At 62.3% G+C, this 17215-nt stretch overlaps 1 protein-coding gene across 1 annotated transcript; it reads left to right on the top strand.

Annotated features, from left to right (window-relative positions):
• Nucleotides 1-5897: 5897 nt before the first annotated feature.
• On the top strand, nt 5898-14399 carry DLL1 (delta like canonical Notch ligand 1). Its single transcript, XM_045544761.1, has 11 exons — nt 5898-6834; nt 7133-7429; nt 8010-8070; nt 8299-8556; nt 10390-10450; nt 10861-10991; nt 11118-11287; nt 11398-11614; nt 12493-13291; nt 13452-13569; nt 13722-14399. Exons 1-11 carry the CDS (start codon nt 6781-6783, stop codon nt 13725-13727), a joined length of 2172 nt encoding a protein of 723 aa, XP_045400717.1. The 5' UTR covers nt 5898-6780; the 3' UTR covers nt 13728-14399.
• Nucleotides 14400-17215: the final 2816 nt, after the last annotated feature.

Consider the following 17215-nt stretch of genomic DNA (forward strand, 5'->3'; position numbering starts at 1 on the left):
CCGGGAGGCCACCCCAGTGGCCCTGTCAGGCCCTGCGGGTGCGCGCCACCTTTTTGAGGTCATTGTTTGGGAGCCTCTGAGCGCCGGGCCTCGAAGCCCCCGCGTCCCCCCTGGCGGCCAGCGGGGCCGGGCGTGGGTGATTGACAGGCTGTGCTGGGGGCCAGGGGCGACAGGTGCCCGCGACCTCCCGGGGTGGGGGCGCGTCCCGGGAGAGCCAGGAGCTCGGCCGTCCGCCCATTGCCCTCCCGACGCCTTTTCTTCCCCTCATTCACTTTTACAAAGTCACAGGCTTGGGATTTCCAGGTGCGACGCCTCAAGCCCCGGCCCGAGCAGTGAAAGGAAAGTCCCGCAGACGCTGAGGGTGGCGGTCGCAGGGCCGGGCCCAGGAGGGGCCTGTCCCCGGCCCACCCGGCCCGAGAAGCCCACCCCGCGTGGGCTCCTGCAGCACCTCCTGGCGACGGGCCTGGGGTCTCAGCGGGCCGCGCCCCTCTGGGAACTCGCGGCTTCCGCCCCGAGCGCACAAAGGGCAACGGCGGCGTCCGCCCCGCACCGGCTCGCGGGTCGCACGGTCTCACCCGGCAGCCGGGCGAGGTGGCGACGCGCGAGCAACCCCCGCGCGAGGCGGCGACCCCGGGCGCAGCTGCATGGGACCGGCACGACTTGGACCGGAGCCCGCCGCGAGGCTCCTCGCGCCTCCTTCCCGCGGCCCGGGGGGTGACCCGCCACACGTCCCCGGCGACTATGCACTCCCGCTGCGGACCCCGCACGGGTGCTCCTCGTGACGCCCTCCCCGCGCCGCCACCACCTCCAGGCAGCCCTCCGGAGGGCTCACGCCCCGGCGCGGGTCTCAGCGTCCAGTGCTCATCAAACTGTAAACAGCCTCTCCGGGCCCCGCGGCCTCCCCCGCCCCGCACCCCCTGTCTAGTCCCGGGTCCCGGCACGTTCAATCAGTAGTAAGTTCCGAGGGGCCACTCGGGGCCTCGCGCGGGGCGGGCCGGAGCAGCTGCCGCGGTAATCGGATCCCGGGACAAAGGCGTGCCCGCCGGTGCTCCCGGCCGCAGGTAAACACGCGCTTTGTCATGGAGATGAGACGCGGGACAGCCCGGAGCAGATGATCCGCGGTTGCGAGGGGAAGGGGCGGCGGGGCCGCAGCAGAGGGGCGCGAGGAGGAGGGGCCGCCGGCGGCCGGTCGGTCATCTGCGCGGGGGCCGCCAGCTGAGCCACGCGACCCGCCCTTTCTCATGCAAATCAGCACATGCCTTTGCAACTTTCTGCAGACTGCAGCCTGCACCTCGCGGCTCCACGCACGCGAAGAGGCGGGGTGTCCCCAGTGCCCCGCACTGTGGCTCGGACTCCCCTCCTCCCCCCGAACGCCGAAACGAAACAAAACAAACGGGGGGGGGCCACTCCTTCCTGCACGGGCGACTATCCCATCGTAAAGAAAAGGCGGTGAGACGCCGCGCCCCTGCCGCACGGGGAAGTCGGGACCACCGACCCACGCGGGGGGCCCCGGCGCTGGGAGACGCTGTCAGGGCTGATCCTTCTTCCCCCGGCTTCGGTTCTGCCGCCCCGCCCGCCACCCCCTGCCCCGAGCCAGAGGCTGCTCTGCTGACGCCTGCGGGTCCCGGTCCCCTGGGCCGCCGCGGGGAGGGCTGGGGGCCTTCCTGGGGCGCGGGTCCCTCCTCCCGCAGACTCCGGCGCGAGGAGCCTCAAGGGTCTAAACACGGTCTAGATGCCGCCTCCTTTTTCCCGGCTGTGGATGAACCCTGGCTAAGGTCCAGACACAGCCGCAACTGGAGTGTAGACGTATCGGTGCACACGTTTGCGGGGCGGGGCTGGTCAAGGGGGATGGCCGAAAGTTGGGGTGGGGGTGGGGGTGGCCAAGGAGTTCTGGGTTCACGTCCAAAGGCGGCCCTAGGAAGGAGGGAGGAGGGAAGTATCCTGAAAAGTTAGGCAGCGAGCAGGGCCGCTCCTCTGCTATTTTAACTGCTTTAAGATTCCCAAACTGTGCGGGACGGAGAATGGGCAGAGAGTGGTGGTGAGGGATGTGATACCAATACTAATTAATACACATGCTTTCTGTACCCTTTTTTTTTTTTCTTCAAGTAAGCTGGCATGTTTGGTCAACACCAGATTTGCTGCCTGGAAGTTTTTTATTTTGTTATTCTGAACAAGGACCTTAATTCTTCCATGAATAAGAGAACCTCTCTGTTGGGTATACAGTATTCAGTCGGTCTGAGAAAACACAAACCCCACTCAAGTCTCCAGACTTGTTTACACAGAAAACTGAACCTGTGGCCGGGCAGAGTCTGCAGCCCGCTCTGCGCTGCGCTTTGCTCTGTGCAACCGGCCAGGCCTCCTGCCTCGCCCAAGCCACCGCCACACACACCTTGGGAACAGAGCCTCTCTCCTGGTGAAGGGGTGGACTAGGCTTGGGTGACCACAGTATTAGGTCACACTCATGCAGTTGGGGATGGGCACGTTTAATTTGGTCAGGTGACAGCCACAAGCTTTTATTCCCAAGCGGCTTAATGAAGGGGAGAAATAAGGCTGTCGGCACACAGACCCCAGGTGTGGCTGTGGTTCTGACTGTCACAGCCTGAGCCTGCCCTGGCACTGCAGTTATCCTGTCCATGGCTGTACTGCCTGGAAAAGATAGACCACCACCGCCAGGCAGCACACTCCTTCCACTCCTGGGTCTGATGTATTGGGTGTCTTCCACGCCCTAATGAGCCTCACTTTGTACAGTAAATTTGCTGAGACATCAAAAAGTATTTAAAAGAAAGTTTCCTGCTTTTTCCTAATGAGCAAGGTGAGGATTTATGGTGTGTGGGGAGGAGGGAATCTGGCGGCCGGGGCCAACACCGCACAAGTCTATGTGACACACTCTAGCTTACGCTCCCTCCTGCATTTGGGGGGTTCAGAGTGCGTGGTTGTGGGAGTATAGAGACATGCAGTTGGGGAGTGAAAAAACGCCATTTGGTTTGGAGCAGATGGCTGGCCAGGGGGCTGATGGCGTCTAAAGGCGTGTCCTCCCCTCCAGCTCGAATCCCTGAGGGCTCCCCTTGTCTTCCCAATCAATGAAAATTAAAGTGCAAAGAAAGGATGAATAGTTGGACCCCGAGTCTCTCCTTTGTTCATCCTAGCTGCTGGTGCGCAGGAGTTAAACTACAACAGGCTCCTATAGAAACGCCGGAGTTAAACAGTCTCCCCGTTAGCTTAGCTTTTGAAAGAGAAAAGGAGAGAAACCAACTTGGGGGTGGGGGAGAGAAAGGGGGAAGAAGAAGAAAAAGCAGAAGGAGGAGGAGGAGGGAGGAGGAAGGAGAAGAGGAGAAGAAGAAGAGGAAAAAGAAAAAGGAGAAGAACGGGAGGAGGAGGAAGGAGAGGGAGGAGAAGAAAAGGGCTTTCTGCTTGATTTCCCCAGTACAGAATCGCGTGGCATAAATTAAGTTGGAAAAGAATGAACGCTTTGGGCAGGATTCTGATGGATTTTACGATGCCTTTCAGTTCCGCTTTGCCGCTGTAATCGAGAAATCTGTGCCATGTCAATTTAACAAATACTTGATACTGAGGGGGGTTTGTTAAAGATTTGGGGCAAGTCTTTTCCCCCCGAGGTTTAAGCCCTTGCGAGTGGAACTTTTTATTTCTAGTTTTCTAAACAGGCATTCAAATGAGCCTGTTTCCCACTTCCATTTTCTAATTAAAAGGTTCCTGATATTTCATTTCTTACTGGACTCTATGCTCAGTCTCACAGGCACAAGGTTCTGGGTTTTGACCTTAGGTTCCTTTCTTCCTCTGCGTCCCCCTGCTCCTGGGGCCCTCACCTCCCCCCCACACACATGAACAGCTCCTGTGCCATAGGGGCGGAATTCTTAGAAATTAGCTTCTGGAGGAAGCATGGACTCAGAGAAAAAAGGATTCTGACACTAGGTGGCAAGATTAAATTAGGATTTGAGCTGGCCCCACCCTTGCTGGGCACAGCAGCGAGGCCCTGGGGAGTCTGCAAAGGACAGCCACACTGGGGTTGTCACCGCACAGAGGTGGCGACATCTTTTGAAGCCTCCATTTGTTCTAAACCAAACAGTAGGGGGTTCATGGTGGGGTCCAAGCCCTGGGCTTCTCACCTCTGGCTCAAACCTTACATGCATGTTACTTTTAGTTAACTCTTTGCTTTTCCATGAGGCAATGAAAAACCTCAAGTGTACATGTCTGTTGACCCTGACACTTTACAGGTATTTGGGAGCCCAGGTAGCAAGAGACAGGCCAGGTCACCTGAACAGGATCCATAGAATCTCAGTTCCAGTTGCCTAATAGCCAGAGAGACGGCCATGGAAGACTTCACCAAATGATTTTTAGATTGCTGTTACCAGTGGTTTTACTTGGTGTTTGAAGATTTCCCCTCTTTCTGTACATTATATATTTTGTGTTCACGACATCTGCCTCCATGAAAGTCACCTTCTGCCTGCAGGGCGCATGTTCTCGCCAGGAAGTTGGCGGCAACGCGCATACAGGAGCACGCTGTGGCCACGCACTCCCGGGCTGTGCCACGACCAAAGGGACGTTTGCTCCCACACTCACGCCAAAGGTGTTGGGGTGGCTGGGGAGGAGAGGAGAGGGGAGAGAGGGGGCGGGTGCGCGCCAGCACCAAGCTGGATGCCACAGTAGGAGTCTGTGCCCCGACTTACTTCCCCAACGCGCCCTAAGTATGAGAGCAATTTAGATAATTCATTGTGTGGTACGTGTGTTCCCGGCCCTCCCAATAAACTCATTTCCTTTTAAAAAATGAAAACAAAAGTTCTAGTGTCTGACGGACGTGTAAAAATCTAATAAGGTGACGGTTGTGTAAAGGTGGTGGGTTGGGGGCCGGGTCTGGAGGGTCTTTAGAACATGTGCCGGACGTTGTTGCGGGGCCGCGGCGCGCGGAGGGAGCTCTCTCCCCGCATTGTGCAGGGAGCAGGTGCTGCCCGCATTACCATACAGCTGAGCGCACAAAGAGCCACTGATTCAGCCTCGCACAATAACAGACTGCCTTAATGACAGCCACGCGAACGACACACACCAAACTCACTTTTTACCAAGCGGAGGGAGGCCGAGGGGGAATGCCCAGGAGAGAGGGTTTTGAGACCCAGGGAAGGTGGCGCCGGCCGGGAATCGCGCGGGGGAGGGTGTGTGTGTATTGGGGTGGGGTAGTTTGAGGCTTCGGGCTCTCCCGACTAGGAGGACGTGCCGCCCGGACCTTGACCCCCGCCCCCAGTGTCCGCGGACTACGCGGGACGCCGGAGTCCCTGGGGTCGCCCAGGCCCTGCCCCGCAGGCTCGATCTGCGCTCCCCGAGCCCAAGCCGCCACCCTGGGCCAGAAGGTGTATCCGCGTTGGACCTCCCCAAACTTCTCGAAACTGCTGCTGAGCTCTCGCCCCGCTCTGCCCACCGCTCTGCCCGCCCCTTTCCTACCGTGCCCTCCGCCCCCTGCCTCCGCCCCCGGAGACTCCTCCTTAGAAAGAGCCTGCGCTGAAGAAGGGGCGCCCCCCCCCCGAGAATTCGGGCCTCTAACTTCGTTCCCCACCCCACCGCCCTCCCCAAGCCCCCGGGGCCCGGCCGGCGCGAGGAGACCAGGCCGCGGCGCCCGGCGCGAGAGTCGTGGAGGCCGCGTCCGGCCGCACAGGTCGGGGCGCTCGCGGCGGGCCGGAGGCGCAGCGCCCCGCGCGCTGCCGTGGGCTCCGCGAGTCTGCGGCCGGGCGAGCGCGGAGGGCCGGGCGGCGGGAGCCCCGGCAGCCGAGGGGACTCTGGCGGCGAAGGTTTTGCAGGAATGTAAATGAGCGCGTTTGTGTTGTGAGGAAGGAAGGCGGGCGGGGGGCGGGGGCAGGGAAGCACTGGGGGCGGGCGGGGTGGGGGCGGGGAGGAGGGTTGCACATTTTACAGCTCACTGACCATTTGGCGATCCATTGAGAGGAGGGTTTGGAAAAGTGGCTCCTTTGTGACAGCTCTCGCCAGATTGGGGGGCTGCTCATTTGCATCTCATTAGCCATGCGGGCGGCCGGCTGGATATAAGCGCGGCAGGCGCCGGCGAGAGCCAGACCTCGGCGCGCACCCGCGGGGATCTGGCGCGGCCGGGGCAGGCGCCGCGAGAGCTCAGGCCGCGGGCGCACGCCTCCCCACGACCGGCCTCCCCGCGCCGTTTACTGGGTGGCCTCGGCTGGACTCGTCGGAAAGACGCGGGTCTCCGCGGTGGCGCAAGAGGCGGGAGTCCAGGGCGCTCCGGAACGAGCCCGGCCGCGATCCGCAGGGGCGCGCCGCGACACCCGCCGCCGCCGCCGACAGTCCCTCCGCGCGCCCGCTGGGGCCGGGATTATCGCCTCGCCGTGGGAGTTCCACGCCGCTCCAGTCGGCCTCGGGAAGCAGCCGCGGCGGCTCTCTCGGGAATTAAGCTGAATATCTGGGCTCTCTCTTCCTCGCGCTCTCCCCTCTCCGAGAAAAAGCTTAAGACAAAACCAGGAAATCGATGACCCTTACCTACCGTGGACTGGAAGAAAGGGGAAGAAAACCGAAAGCTGCCGCTCCGGAGCCGCGGGCAGCCGTGCCAGGCCGGAGGCGGAAAGCCGCAGCCTCCAAAGGCGCCGGGGCCGGCCCTTAGAGAAGGGAGTCCTGGTTCCCCAGCTGGGAGCAGAGCGGGCCACTTTCCTGCCCACGCGCCGCGGGCACGTTTGTCCTCCTTGCACTCCCTGCGGCCTCGGGAAGGGAGAAAGGGGAGCCGCGGCGAGCAGGCGCGTGCAGCGGGGCACCATGGGCCGTCGGTGCGCGCTGGCCCTCGCCGTGCTCTCGGCCCTGCTGTGTCAGGTAGGCTGTCAGGTGGGTTGTGGGGGTCCTCGGAGCCCTGGCGGGTCAGGCAGGGAACCCGGGGCCCAGGACCCTCGTGGGGCTGTAGCGCGGGACGGACAGTGCAGACTGTCGGCCCGAAGGCGAACCCTGGGTGCGTTGACCCGAGCACCGGCACCGCCGCGGCGCGCTCGACCGGCAGCTCGCAGGGGTCCCGCGGCGCCACGGTGCGCTTGGTCCCCGAGCCCGTACTCGCAGGGCGCCCACGGCCCTCGCGCCGGCCGACCCGCGTCCTCACGCCCCCACCCTCCCCGCGCAGGTCTGGAGCTCGGGGGTGTTCGAGCTGAAGCTGCAGGAGTTCGTCAACAGGAAGGGTCTGCTGGGGAACCGCAGCTGCTGCCGCGGGGGCGCCGGGCCCCCGCCGTGCGCCTGCAGGACCTTCTTCCGCGTGTGCCTCAAGCACTACCAGGCCAGCGTGTCCCCCGAGCCGCCCTGCACCTACGGCAGCGCCGTCACGCCGGTGCTGGGCGTCGACTCCTTCAGCCTGCCCGACGGCGCGGGCGCCGACCCCGCCTTCAGCAACCCCATCCGCTTCCCCTTCGGCTTCACCTGGCCGGTGAGCGCTCACCTGCGCGCCCCGGGGCGGGCCTGGGCGGAGGCGGGGCGGGCGGCGAGCCCGGTCCCGCTCGGGCGCGTGTGGGGCGGCGCGGGGAGGGCCGGCCCCGGAGGCCCCGCGAGGCGCGGGCAGGCGCCTGTGGCGTCGACGCCGCGCCCGGAAGGCCTTGGCCGGCGGCAAGAGGTGACAGCCCAGGGAGTGAGGAGGCGAGGCCGAGGGCTGGAATGGCTCTCAAACCTGGGACGTCTCCATATCCGGCCTCTGAACCCGCCCCGGGCCAAATGGGCCCTTCGCGCGCGCTGTGCGGCTCCCCGCATGTGACAGCGCGTGTGACAGCCCGAGGCCGGCGCGGGCCCTCGGCCTCCCCACCCCCAGCCCGCGACCTCTCTTGTTTGTAGAAACGTAATATCCTGTACTACGGGCTGAAAAAACACGCCAGGAAACCACTCTTTAGCAAGTCCTTCCACTTACTTGAGAGCGGGTCGGGCCGGAGACTGCAGCGGCCGCCCCCGGACGCGCCAGGCCCTAGAGTTCCAACCGCCTTTATGGTTTGTCTCATGTCCTCTCCGCTTCCTCCCAGGGCACCTTCTCTCTGATTATTGAAGCTCTCCACACAGATTCTCCGGATGACCTTGCGACAGGTAAAAACAACCCCCACACTGCGAACTGCCCCCCAGTTCCTGTCCGTTTGACTTTAGCCCCAGGCGCAACCAGCCCCGAGCCGGTCACTCTGCTCCTGCGCCGGAAAGTTCGGGGATCCCGGGCCTCCCCCAGGCCGTGACCCCGGCCCACTCCCCCAGGCCGTGACCCCGGCCCCCTGCCCCGTCCCGACGGTCTCCGCCAGGACCCACGCGGCGTCTCTCCCACAGAAAATCCGGAGAGGCTCATCAGCCGCCTGGCCACCCAGCGGCACCTGACCGTGGGCGAGGAGTGGTCCCAGGACCTGCACAGCAGCGGCCGCGCGGACCTCAAGTACTCCTACCGCTTCGTGTGTGACGAGCATTACTACGGCGAAGGCTGCTCCGTCTTCTGCCGCCCCCGGGACGACGCCTTCGGCCACTTCACCTGCGGGGAGCGCGGGGAGAAAGTGTGCAACCCGGGCTGGAAGGGGCCCTACTGCACAGAACGTGAGCTCCGGACGCCGGCCCTGGCCCTGTGTCCGCACACGCAGGCCGTCACCGTCCCGGGATTTAGCTAGCAGGGGGCTGTAGAGATGTCTTGACGGGGAAACTGAGGCCCAGAGAGCAGAAGTGACTTGCTAATGTCTCATAGCTAGCCAGTGGCAGGGCTGGGGTCAACTCAGACGTTGTAACGTCTGAGACTGTGTATCCACCATAGGAAGCTGCCTTTCTTCATCAGGGAGGATTTTGGAGACGGGGTCAGGGGTCAGGGAGTACACCCAGTGCTACCAGGGGAGGGGAGGAAGGAAGGGAGGAACAGAGTGTGTGTCTAGGGCGTGCTCCCACCAGCCTTCTCTTTACGCTGGCAGCATCCTTGGGAAGCACTCCGTGCTGTCCAGAGCTGGTGTGCGTGAGCTGTCCAGAGCAAACGTGTTTCCACGTGTTCCCGCACGTTCCCCGGGGTGCACACTGCGCGTGCTGTCCAAAGGCGAGGTTTCCACGCGGGTGGTCTGTGCACACACAGGAGAGTGTGTTGGGGGGGGTCTGCAGGGCCTGTCTGGGTGATTGCCCGTGCAGCACCCTGTCTGGAAAAGAAATGTCTTTGCCGCAGTGATGTAGGCTCCACCTGCCTGATGAGGTTTTGATGTGTCATAGTCCCACAGCAGGCAGGGCCACCAGAGCAGGGCTGAGGGGCTCGTGGGGAGCCCTCTGGCTTCTGATTCATCTGGACCTCAGGAGGCATCACCCACCCGCCCGGCCAGTTCAGCCCACTGATGCCAGATATCAGGGGCGGGTAGGTCCTGGGGCTGCCCAGAAAACCAGTGACCTCTCACTCTCTGGCCCTGGAACAGGCCAACCTCAGATCATTCTCCCTGAGGCCCAGCCCCTCTGTCGGGTGGGTGCAGTCCCTTGGCAATTGGTGCCTGGGTGAGGCTGGCTCTCCACGTACGGTGGGCCTCGGCGTCTTTGTTTGTTGCTTGGCCTCCCGAGTCTCAAGGACCCACTGGGCTCCTTCTAAGCTCCGCCTTGGCCTGAGCTGGTTCTGTTTTCTTGAAAACTTGTGGAGCTGCTCGTTAATGAGTTTCGTAACCAGCAGAGTGAGCCAGCTCAGAGCCTCGACCCACTGCCCCAACCCCTGAGGGTGCCTCTGGCCGCCGCTGCCCTCCCTGGCTTCCCCCTCCTCTTCTCCGCCATGGGGTAGCCAGAAACTTAAACTTTTTTCTTCTTATTTAAACACTGGAGCCTCTCCCAGCCCCCGGGTCGCGCGTGCCATAGATTAGATCTCTCCAGGGATAGGCAGCAGGACGCGCCTGCCCCCATTGGCGGAAAGGGCCTGTGTGTGTGTGTGTGTGTGTGTGTGTGTGTGTGTGTGTGTGTACACACGCGAGGGGTGTGTGTGTGTGAGGGGGTGGGGACACGGGGGCGCGGGGGGAGGCCGCATTGTTGCGCCGGGGCAGCTGCTGGGGAGGCCGGACAATGGAGCAGCTGTCTGCCCTGGCACCCTGCACACCAGCTGTCCACTCTTATCTGCACACACACTTTCTGGGATATTAAGAGGTGGAGCTTTGTGCAGAGAATTGGGAAGTGGGGGAGGAGGCGGGGAAGACTTCTGACCCTCTCTTGGAAGAAAGGGGGACGGTGGGGGTGGGGGCTTCCGAGAGCCCTTTGTCCCTGAGCCGCTGTGTTAAGAAGAATGCTGGTCCCAGGGCTGGGGGAGCTGCCGGGCAGGGAGCTCAGCCGACAGGTCCTGGCCCAGCCCGACGGCCAGCAGGCCAGCAGCCCTCCTGTGCCGGGCAGTCCTGGGGGCTCCACCAGACCCGGCTTCTCCTTTGCTTGCAGCAATCTGCTTGCCGGGGTGTGACGAGCAGCACGGGTTTTGTGACAAGCCAGGGGAATGCAAGTAAGTTTGCAAAAGTCGTTTTTGTTCTTTTGTTTTACCTTTTCTTGTCATACTTTTACACCTGGCATATTTGTAAAGCATCCCTAGGTGATCATTTGAAAAACTCCAGTAAGGTTAGTTGGGCAGGGAGCTGTTATTCTGGCGTTTTCTACCTAATAAGTATTTGGCAGTGTGTGAGGTGGTGGGTCTGTCATTCGTCTGAGCTCCTTAATGGTTATGAGAATTTGCAGACAGCAGTTGAGGTCAGAACCTTGAGAGGGACCCGGGCGTCAGTGTGTGTCGAAGCTCCCCAGGTGATCCAGTTCTGCCTCGTTGGTGCTGCGGGAAGGTGGTTTCTAGGCGTGAGAATGTGCCGTTGTGAATCCGGTAGCAGGCAGCACCCCCCCGACCCTGCTGTGCTTTTCTCCAAGGTGCAGAGTGGGCTGGCAAGGCAGGTACTGCGACGAGTGCATCCGGTACCCAGGCTGTCTCCACGGCACCTGCCAGCAGCCCTGGCAGTGCAACTGCCAGGAAGGCTGGGGGGGCCTTTTCTGCAACCAGGGTAAGCCTCCTCTCTCCAAGCTGCCCGATCCCCTTCCACAGCAGCCCTGCACTTCCCTGCAAACATAATCTTCCTGCATTTGACACTGGGCTTCCTACCTCCCGTTCCTGTCTCCACCCCTCGCAGACCTGAACTACTGCACACACCACAAGCCCTGTAAGAACGGGGCCACCTGCACCAACACAGGCCAGGGGAGCTACACCTGCTCTTGTCGACCTGGGTACACAGGTGCCACCTGCGAGCTGGAGATCGACGAGTGTGACACCAGCCCTTGCAAGAGTGGGGGGAGCTGCACGGTGAGCTCGGGCACCCGGGGGCTTGCTCTGAAGCTGGGGCGCCTGTGTCATGTGGAGAGGGGGCTCCGGGGACACCCGGAAGGATTGTTCTGACCTTCTCCATCACGTAGGATCTTGAGAACAGCTATTCCTGTACCTGCCCACCCGGCTTCTACGGCAAAATCTGCGAGCTGAGTGCCATGACCTGTGCGGACGGCCCCTGCTTCAACGGGGGCGGGTGCTCAGACAGCCCCGACGGAGGGTACACCTGCCGCTGCCCCGTGGGCTACTCTGGCTTCAACTGCGAGAAGAAGATCGATCCCTGCAGTTCTTCTCCCTGTTCTAACGGTAAGGGCCGGGCGGTCACGCGGTCAGCGCTGAGCGCACTTTGGGAAGCATGTGCGTGTGAGTCAGCGTGTCGCTTAGAGCTGCCTGGAGTTTACGGACCTTTTATCCGGACAGTCAGGAATTCTCTGTGGAAACTCATCTTTGAGTCTGAACTGCCCCGAGCAGGCAGGCGGCAGGCGTGTTTGTTCTCGAGTTGGGCAGGGAGGTGAGATGGCTGCTCAGGCCACACGCTCCTCGGTGCCTGAGACCGCCCAGGACACGGCTGCACTCACGTGCCACCTGGCCACTGTGCTCTACAGGAAAGCCTGGCTCTGTGTTGTCACCTGGCGTCGCCGCCTGGCGTGTCACTGTGTGGGCACAGTCTGTGGACTGAGAGCCTCCTGCCGGCCGCGAGGGGAGGGACAGCCACGGGAACACACAGCGAGCTGGGCTGGGATGTTCCGGAGTGACCCCTTTTGCTCTCATTCTTCCTGCCTTCCCCTGTCCTTCCTTCCCTGTCTGTTTTGGAACCCTGCTCCTCTCCCCATCTGTGACTGTGGGCATGTTGCCCTCTTGGAGCCTCGGTTTCCCCACTTGCAACCTGGGCCTAGTGGCGTGAGTCCGTCACTGCCCCCAGGTGCGTGGAAAGGCAGCTGGGAAAAAGAGAGGAGCCATGTTACTGTGTCTGACTCGTGGAGCCAGACCCGGGCACCCCAACACCCCGCGTTGAGGCCGTAGCACACGTGGTCTTGAACTGTGGCTGCCAGGCCACAGGCCGCCTCCGCGTGCTTTCCTATCGCTGGTTTCTATGGAAACAGACATGCACATGCGTCAGTGACTTTCTGATGACCAGACTCCAAGGAGAGGTGTGACTCCTTGTCTCCTGTCCCCTGTTCTAGGCGCCAAGTGTGTGGACCTCGGGGACGCCTACGTGTGCCGCTGCCAGGCCGGCTTCTCCGGGAGGCGCTGTGAGGACAACGTGGACGACTGTGCCTCCTCCCCGTGTGCCAACGGGGGCACCTGCCGGGACGGCGTGAACGACTACTCCTGCACCTGCCCCCCCGGCTACACGGGCAGGAACTGCAGCGCCCCGGTCAGCAGGTGCGAGCAGGCGCCCTGCCACAACGGCGCCACCTGCCACGAGAGGGGCCGCCGCTACGTGTGCGAGTGCGCCCGCGGCTACGGGGGCCCCAACTGCCAGTTCCTGCTCCCGGAGCCGGCCCCGGGCCCGGTGGTGGTCGACCTCACCGAGAAGCTGGAGGGCAGGGCCGGGCCGTTCCCCTGGGTGGCCGTGTGCGCCGGCGCCGTGCTGGTGCTGGTGCTGCTGCTGGGCTGCGCCGCCGTCGGGGTCTGCGTCCGGCTGAGGCTGCAGAAGCGCAGGCCCCCCGCGGACCCCTGCCGGGGGGAGACGGAAACCATGAACAACCTGGCCAACTGCCAGCGCGAGAAGGACATCTCGGTCAGCGTCATCGGTGCCACGCAGATCAAGAACACCAACAAGAAGGCGGACTTCGGCGGGGACCACGGAGCCGACAGGAGCGGCTTCAAGGCCCGCTACCCCGCGGTGGACTATAACCTGGTGCAGGACCTCAAGGGCGAGGAGGCCTCGGTCAGGGACACGCACAGCAAGCGCGACACCAAGGGCCAGCCCCAGAGCTCCTCGGGGGAGGAGAAGGGGGCCCCAACCACACTCAGGGGGTGCGTGCTGGGGGCGGCCGGAGGGAGCTCGGGGAGGGCCCCCGGGGAAGGCGCCCGATGTTTGGGAGCGCCTGGGGGTGTCTTCTCCACGCTCCGGTCATTTCCCCGTTCGAAAGTGCTTTCCCACGTTTATCGCGTTTTTCTTTGATTTTCCTTTCAGCGGGGAAGCGTCTGAGAGGAGGAGGCCGGACCCCGTGTACGCCGCCCCGGCGGACACCAAGTACCAGTCGGTGTACGTCCTGTCCGAGGGGAAGGACGAGTGCGTCATAGCAACTGAGGTCAGTGCGGCGTGGCCGCCGCCACCCGTGTCCTCGGGGCGGACGGGCGAGGCCGTGGACGGGCGAGGCCGTGGACGGGCGAGGCCGTGGACGGGCGAGGCCGTGGACGGGCGCCGAGCGCTAACTTCCCGTCTGTCTCGCGCGCCCTCTAGGTGTAACACGGAAGTGACGTGGCAAAATCCCCGTTTCTCTTAAATAAATGAAATTCCAAGGATATATGCCCCAACGAATGCTGCTGAGAGGAAAGGGAGGCCCTGCGTGGACTGCTGCTGAGACACTGATCCAGACCGAGCTGGTTCTCCTCCTGAGGTTCGCGAGGGCGCGGCCGGCGAGCCGGGCTGGGGGCTCCGGGCGCGGCACGGCCCTCGCGACGTCTCCATTGCACTATGGACAGTTGCTTTGAAGAGAATATATATTTAAGTGAGTGGACTTGGGTTCCGCGTGAGCATGCGCTGCCTGGAGTGTGTATTCTGGATTCTTGTGAGCCAGTCTTGTCTTGAATTAGAAACACAGACACTGCCTTGATTGTCCTTTTTGATACTCAAATGTGTTTTTTCTAGATGAAAAAATGTGTTATTTTTTGGATTTGTAAAAATATTTTTCATGATATCTGTAAAGCTTGAGTATTTTGTGATGTTCATTTTTTTATAATTTAAATTTTGGTAAATATGTACAAAGGCACTTCGGGTCTACGTGACTATATTTTTTTGTATATAAATGTATTTATGGAATATTGTGCAAATGTTATTTGAGTTTTTTACTGTTTTGTTAATGAAGAAATTCCCTTTTAAAGTATTTTTCCAGAATAAATTTTATGAACGAAACCGGAAGGCTCCCCATTGCTCTGCGGGGCCGAGCACTCGCCCGCCCGCCCGCTGCCCAGGCCCCGGGACACGGCCTGGGCTTCTCTCTCTCAGAGTCTTTGCTGGTGTCACCGGATCCGTGAGGAGCAACTTTCCTTGTTCCTCTGCCTCCGCCGACCAGCCCCAGCCGCCGTGCGGTGCCTGGATGACGCCGGGAGGCCCGGGCACGGGCTTCTCCACACCGTGTCCGTGGTGCTGCGGGATTTCAGGGGCGGCCACTTCCCTTCTGAGTCGAGTTTTCTTAAAGGACTGGAGCAAAGCCTTGTCTGGGGTCAGATGCCCACCAGGCGCTTCCGCGTCGCTGCGGCAGAGGCTTTTCATCTCGGGTGCTGCTTGTTCGTGCATCTGTTTGTGAGTTTATTCTAGTTCAGTTTTAGACAGGTAGCTGCTCCCCAATGCTCCCGTGGTTATGGTGGGACGACGGCGCGATCCCAGCCGTCAGCGGCTCAGCGCTGGCCCAGCGCTCAGGGCCAGGCCCACGCCCACCACGTCACCTAGTATCTCAGCCCCGCAGGGCTCCCCGGGGTGGGCACCACGCCGTCCTCCTCGCAGGGCTGGGCCGGCGGAGGCCTGGGGAGGTGCAGTACTAGCTCGGGGCTCTCGAGGGGTGGGGCCGACGTTCACATGGAGCCGTCTGAGCCCAGGCCCAGTTTGACGATTATCCGTCATTGGCGCACGGCTGCCCACGGCCAGTGAGTCTGGGGGACCTAAGAGACCCTGTCCTGGCTGCAGATATCGGCCCCTCAGGCGACGGCCCACGTGGGCCCCCGGCTGCTCGTTTCTGGGGACGGGGCTGGGGCAGGGGGGATGGGGGCTTCCTGCACCGACCTCGCCCCAGCGAGAAGGGAGCGAGCTGCCTCGAGCCGTCCCCGGTCACACTCCCGTCTTTGTGTGTGGGGACTGGACACGGCAGGGTGCATGGGGACCGGCACCGGGACAGTCGGACTGGACCGAGTGCCACACGGAGGCCCAGAAACACCCGCTGGTGCTCGTATCCCAGGACACAGCCCGGGCCCAGCCTGGCCCGGGGACCAACTCCAGCTGTCGTTTGGAAAAATGGCTCCGAGGCAAAGACTTCTCGCACGGTGGTGTCATCCGCTCGGAGAGGTCAGAGGCAGGGCCAGCGGGAGTCAGGGGACTCGGGCCCCTCAGCCTCCCTTGCTTACTGCGGGCGGCGGAGCACGTTCTGGAATAACTGCCGTGGTCTCCAGCGTTCCTGGCGGGAGTGGATGGCACCCGGTGGGCGGGCAGGCGGCCCGACGCGTTGACTTGCCCTGAAAGCCCAGCTCCACTCGTTGGCTTGGAGTGTGGCCGTTACACGGAGCTGTTATTGCTCATGTTAGTAACCTGATCACGACTAATCGCTTCACGTTCACCTCGGACGTTGTCAGGCTTGGCTTAGAGATCCAGTGGCTCATCTGTTTCCAGGAATACATGACGTGCTGGGCTCCTGGGAAGCCCGTTCCGTGAAAGAACCTTAAAGTCCCTGAAGCGATTTCACTCCCATCTTCTCCAACCTTCTTGTGAAACTGAGGGATAAATTGACCTGTCGTCTGGGCGAGTGCAGGGGCTCGACGAGCACCCGGGCGACTTGCTGCTGCCAGCTGCGAACCCCAGTTCTCTGGTGGACGAGGTGCCTGGTCCTTCCAACGCTGGCGTTTCCGCCTGAGCTCGGACAGTCCCTCAGCTTCCAGGGCCGACGCCACCTGCGTGGGAATCCGGGAAACTCCCAGCAGCCATCAGGAGCACGGATGGGCACGGCCGGCTGGGATGCACACGCGGGACGTGCCCGCGGCGCTGAGCCTTCGGTCGGGTTCTCCAGGCCCACAGTGGTTTTCTCCCGAAGGACGTCCCACAGAACAATAAACGCACAAAGCAATGAGGTAAACAGCCCCCGTGGCCGGAGGTCGTGGGCTGTGCTCGGCATCTCCGAGCTCTGAGAAGTGCCCGGGGCAGCGGCGTCTGGAGACAGGCGGGACCCAGCTGGAGGCAGGATGGGGGCCGCGGCCCCTCCCCACCAGACCCGCCCCCCCCCAGCTCCCAGACCACGTGTGGGGGAGGGGAGGCTCACGCGCTTGCCCTAGATTTTTCCCCTTTCACTTTTCGCTTGGACCTAAGTCTGGACTTGCAGCAATGTTGCAAGAGTAGTGCAAAGAATCTCATCATTAAACAGTTGCCCAGTGTGATTTTCTAGCTCCGCTGCCCGTCTGCACGTGGGAGTTGGCTCTGACCCTCAGGCTGAGCCTGCCCGGCTGGGGCAGAGCGGATCCCACTTACCTTTCGTTCAGGGGCGCAGCTGGCACCTGGCACACAGGTGGCCCAGAGGCCGGCAGGGCTTCTGCTTGCTCTGCAGCCTGGCCCAGCTCTCCGACCAGGCCCTGTGCCCACGCACACCCAGCCCTGGGACTGGCGCGTCCCCGGGGGGCCCTGGGTGCCTTTGGTGGGGATTGGCAGCAACCGTACTTTTAATTTTGTGCATTTGTGACCTTCAAAGCCATGTGCAGCTGCCAAGAGGGAAACGGGTAACCTGTGTCTCTCCACCCGCAGACGAGACCGTGTGCTTCCTGCTGATGTTGTGCACGTCAAACACACAGGCCCACAACGCTGGTGATGAAGGGTTCTTGCCAGAAAATGGACTCGAATCTGATTACAGCTCTCAGCCGAGGCTCCAGCTGCAGATGCCCGGGGCTCAGGCCGCCTTCGTGGTGGTCAGGGGCTCTGCAGGCCCAGAGCGACAGGGGCGGCCGCAGGTTACGGGGACTCGCACGTATCAGTCGGCCGCA

The sequence above is a fragment of the Lemur catta genome, chromosome 2 (assembly GCF_020740605.2).
Source record: "Lemur catta isolate mLemCat1 chromosome 2, mLemCat1.pri, whole genome shotgun sequence".
Taxonomy (NCBI): domain Eukaryota; kingdom Metazoa; phylum Chordata; class Mammalia; order Primates; family Lemuridae; genus Lemur; species Lemur catta.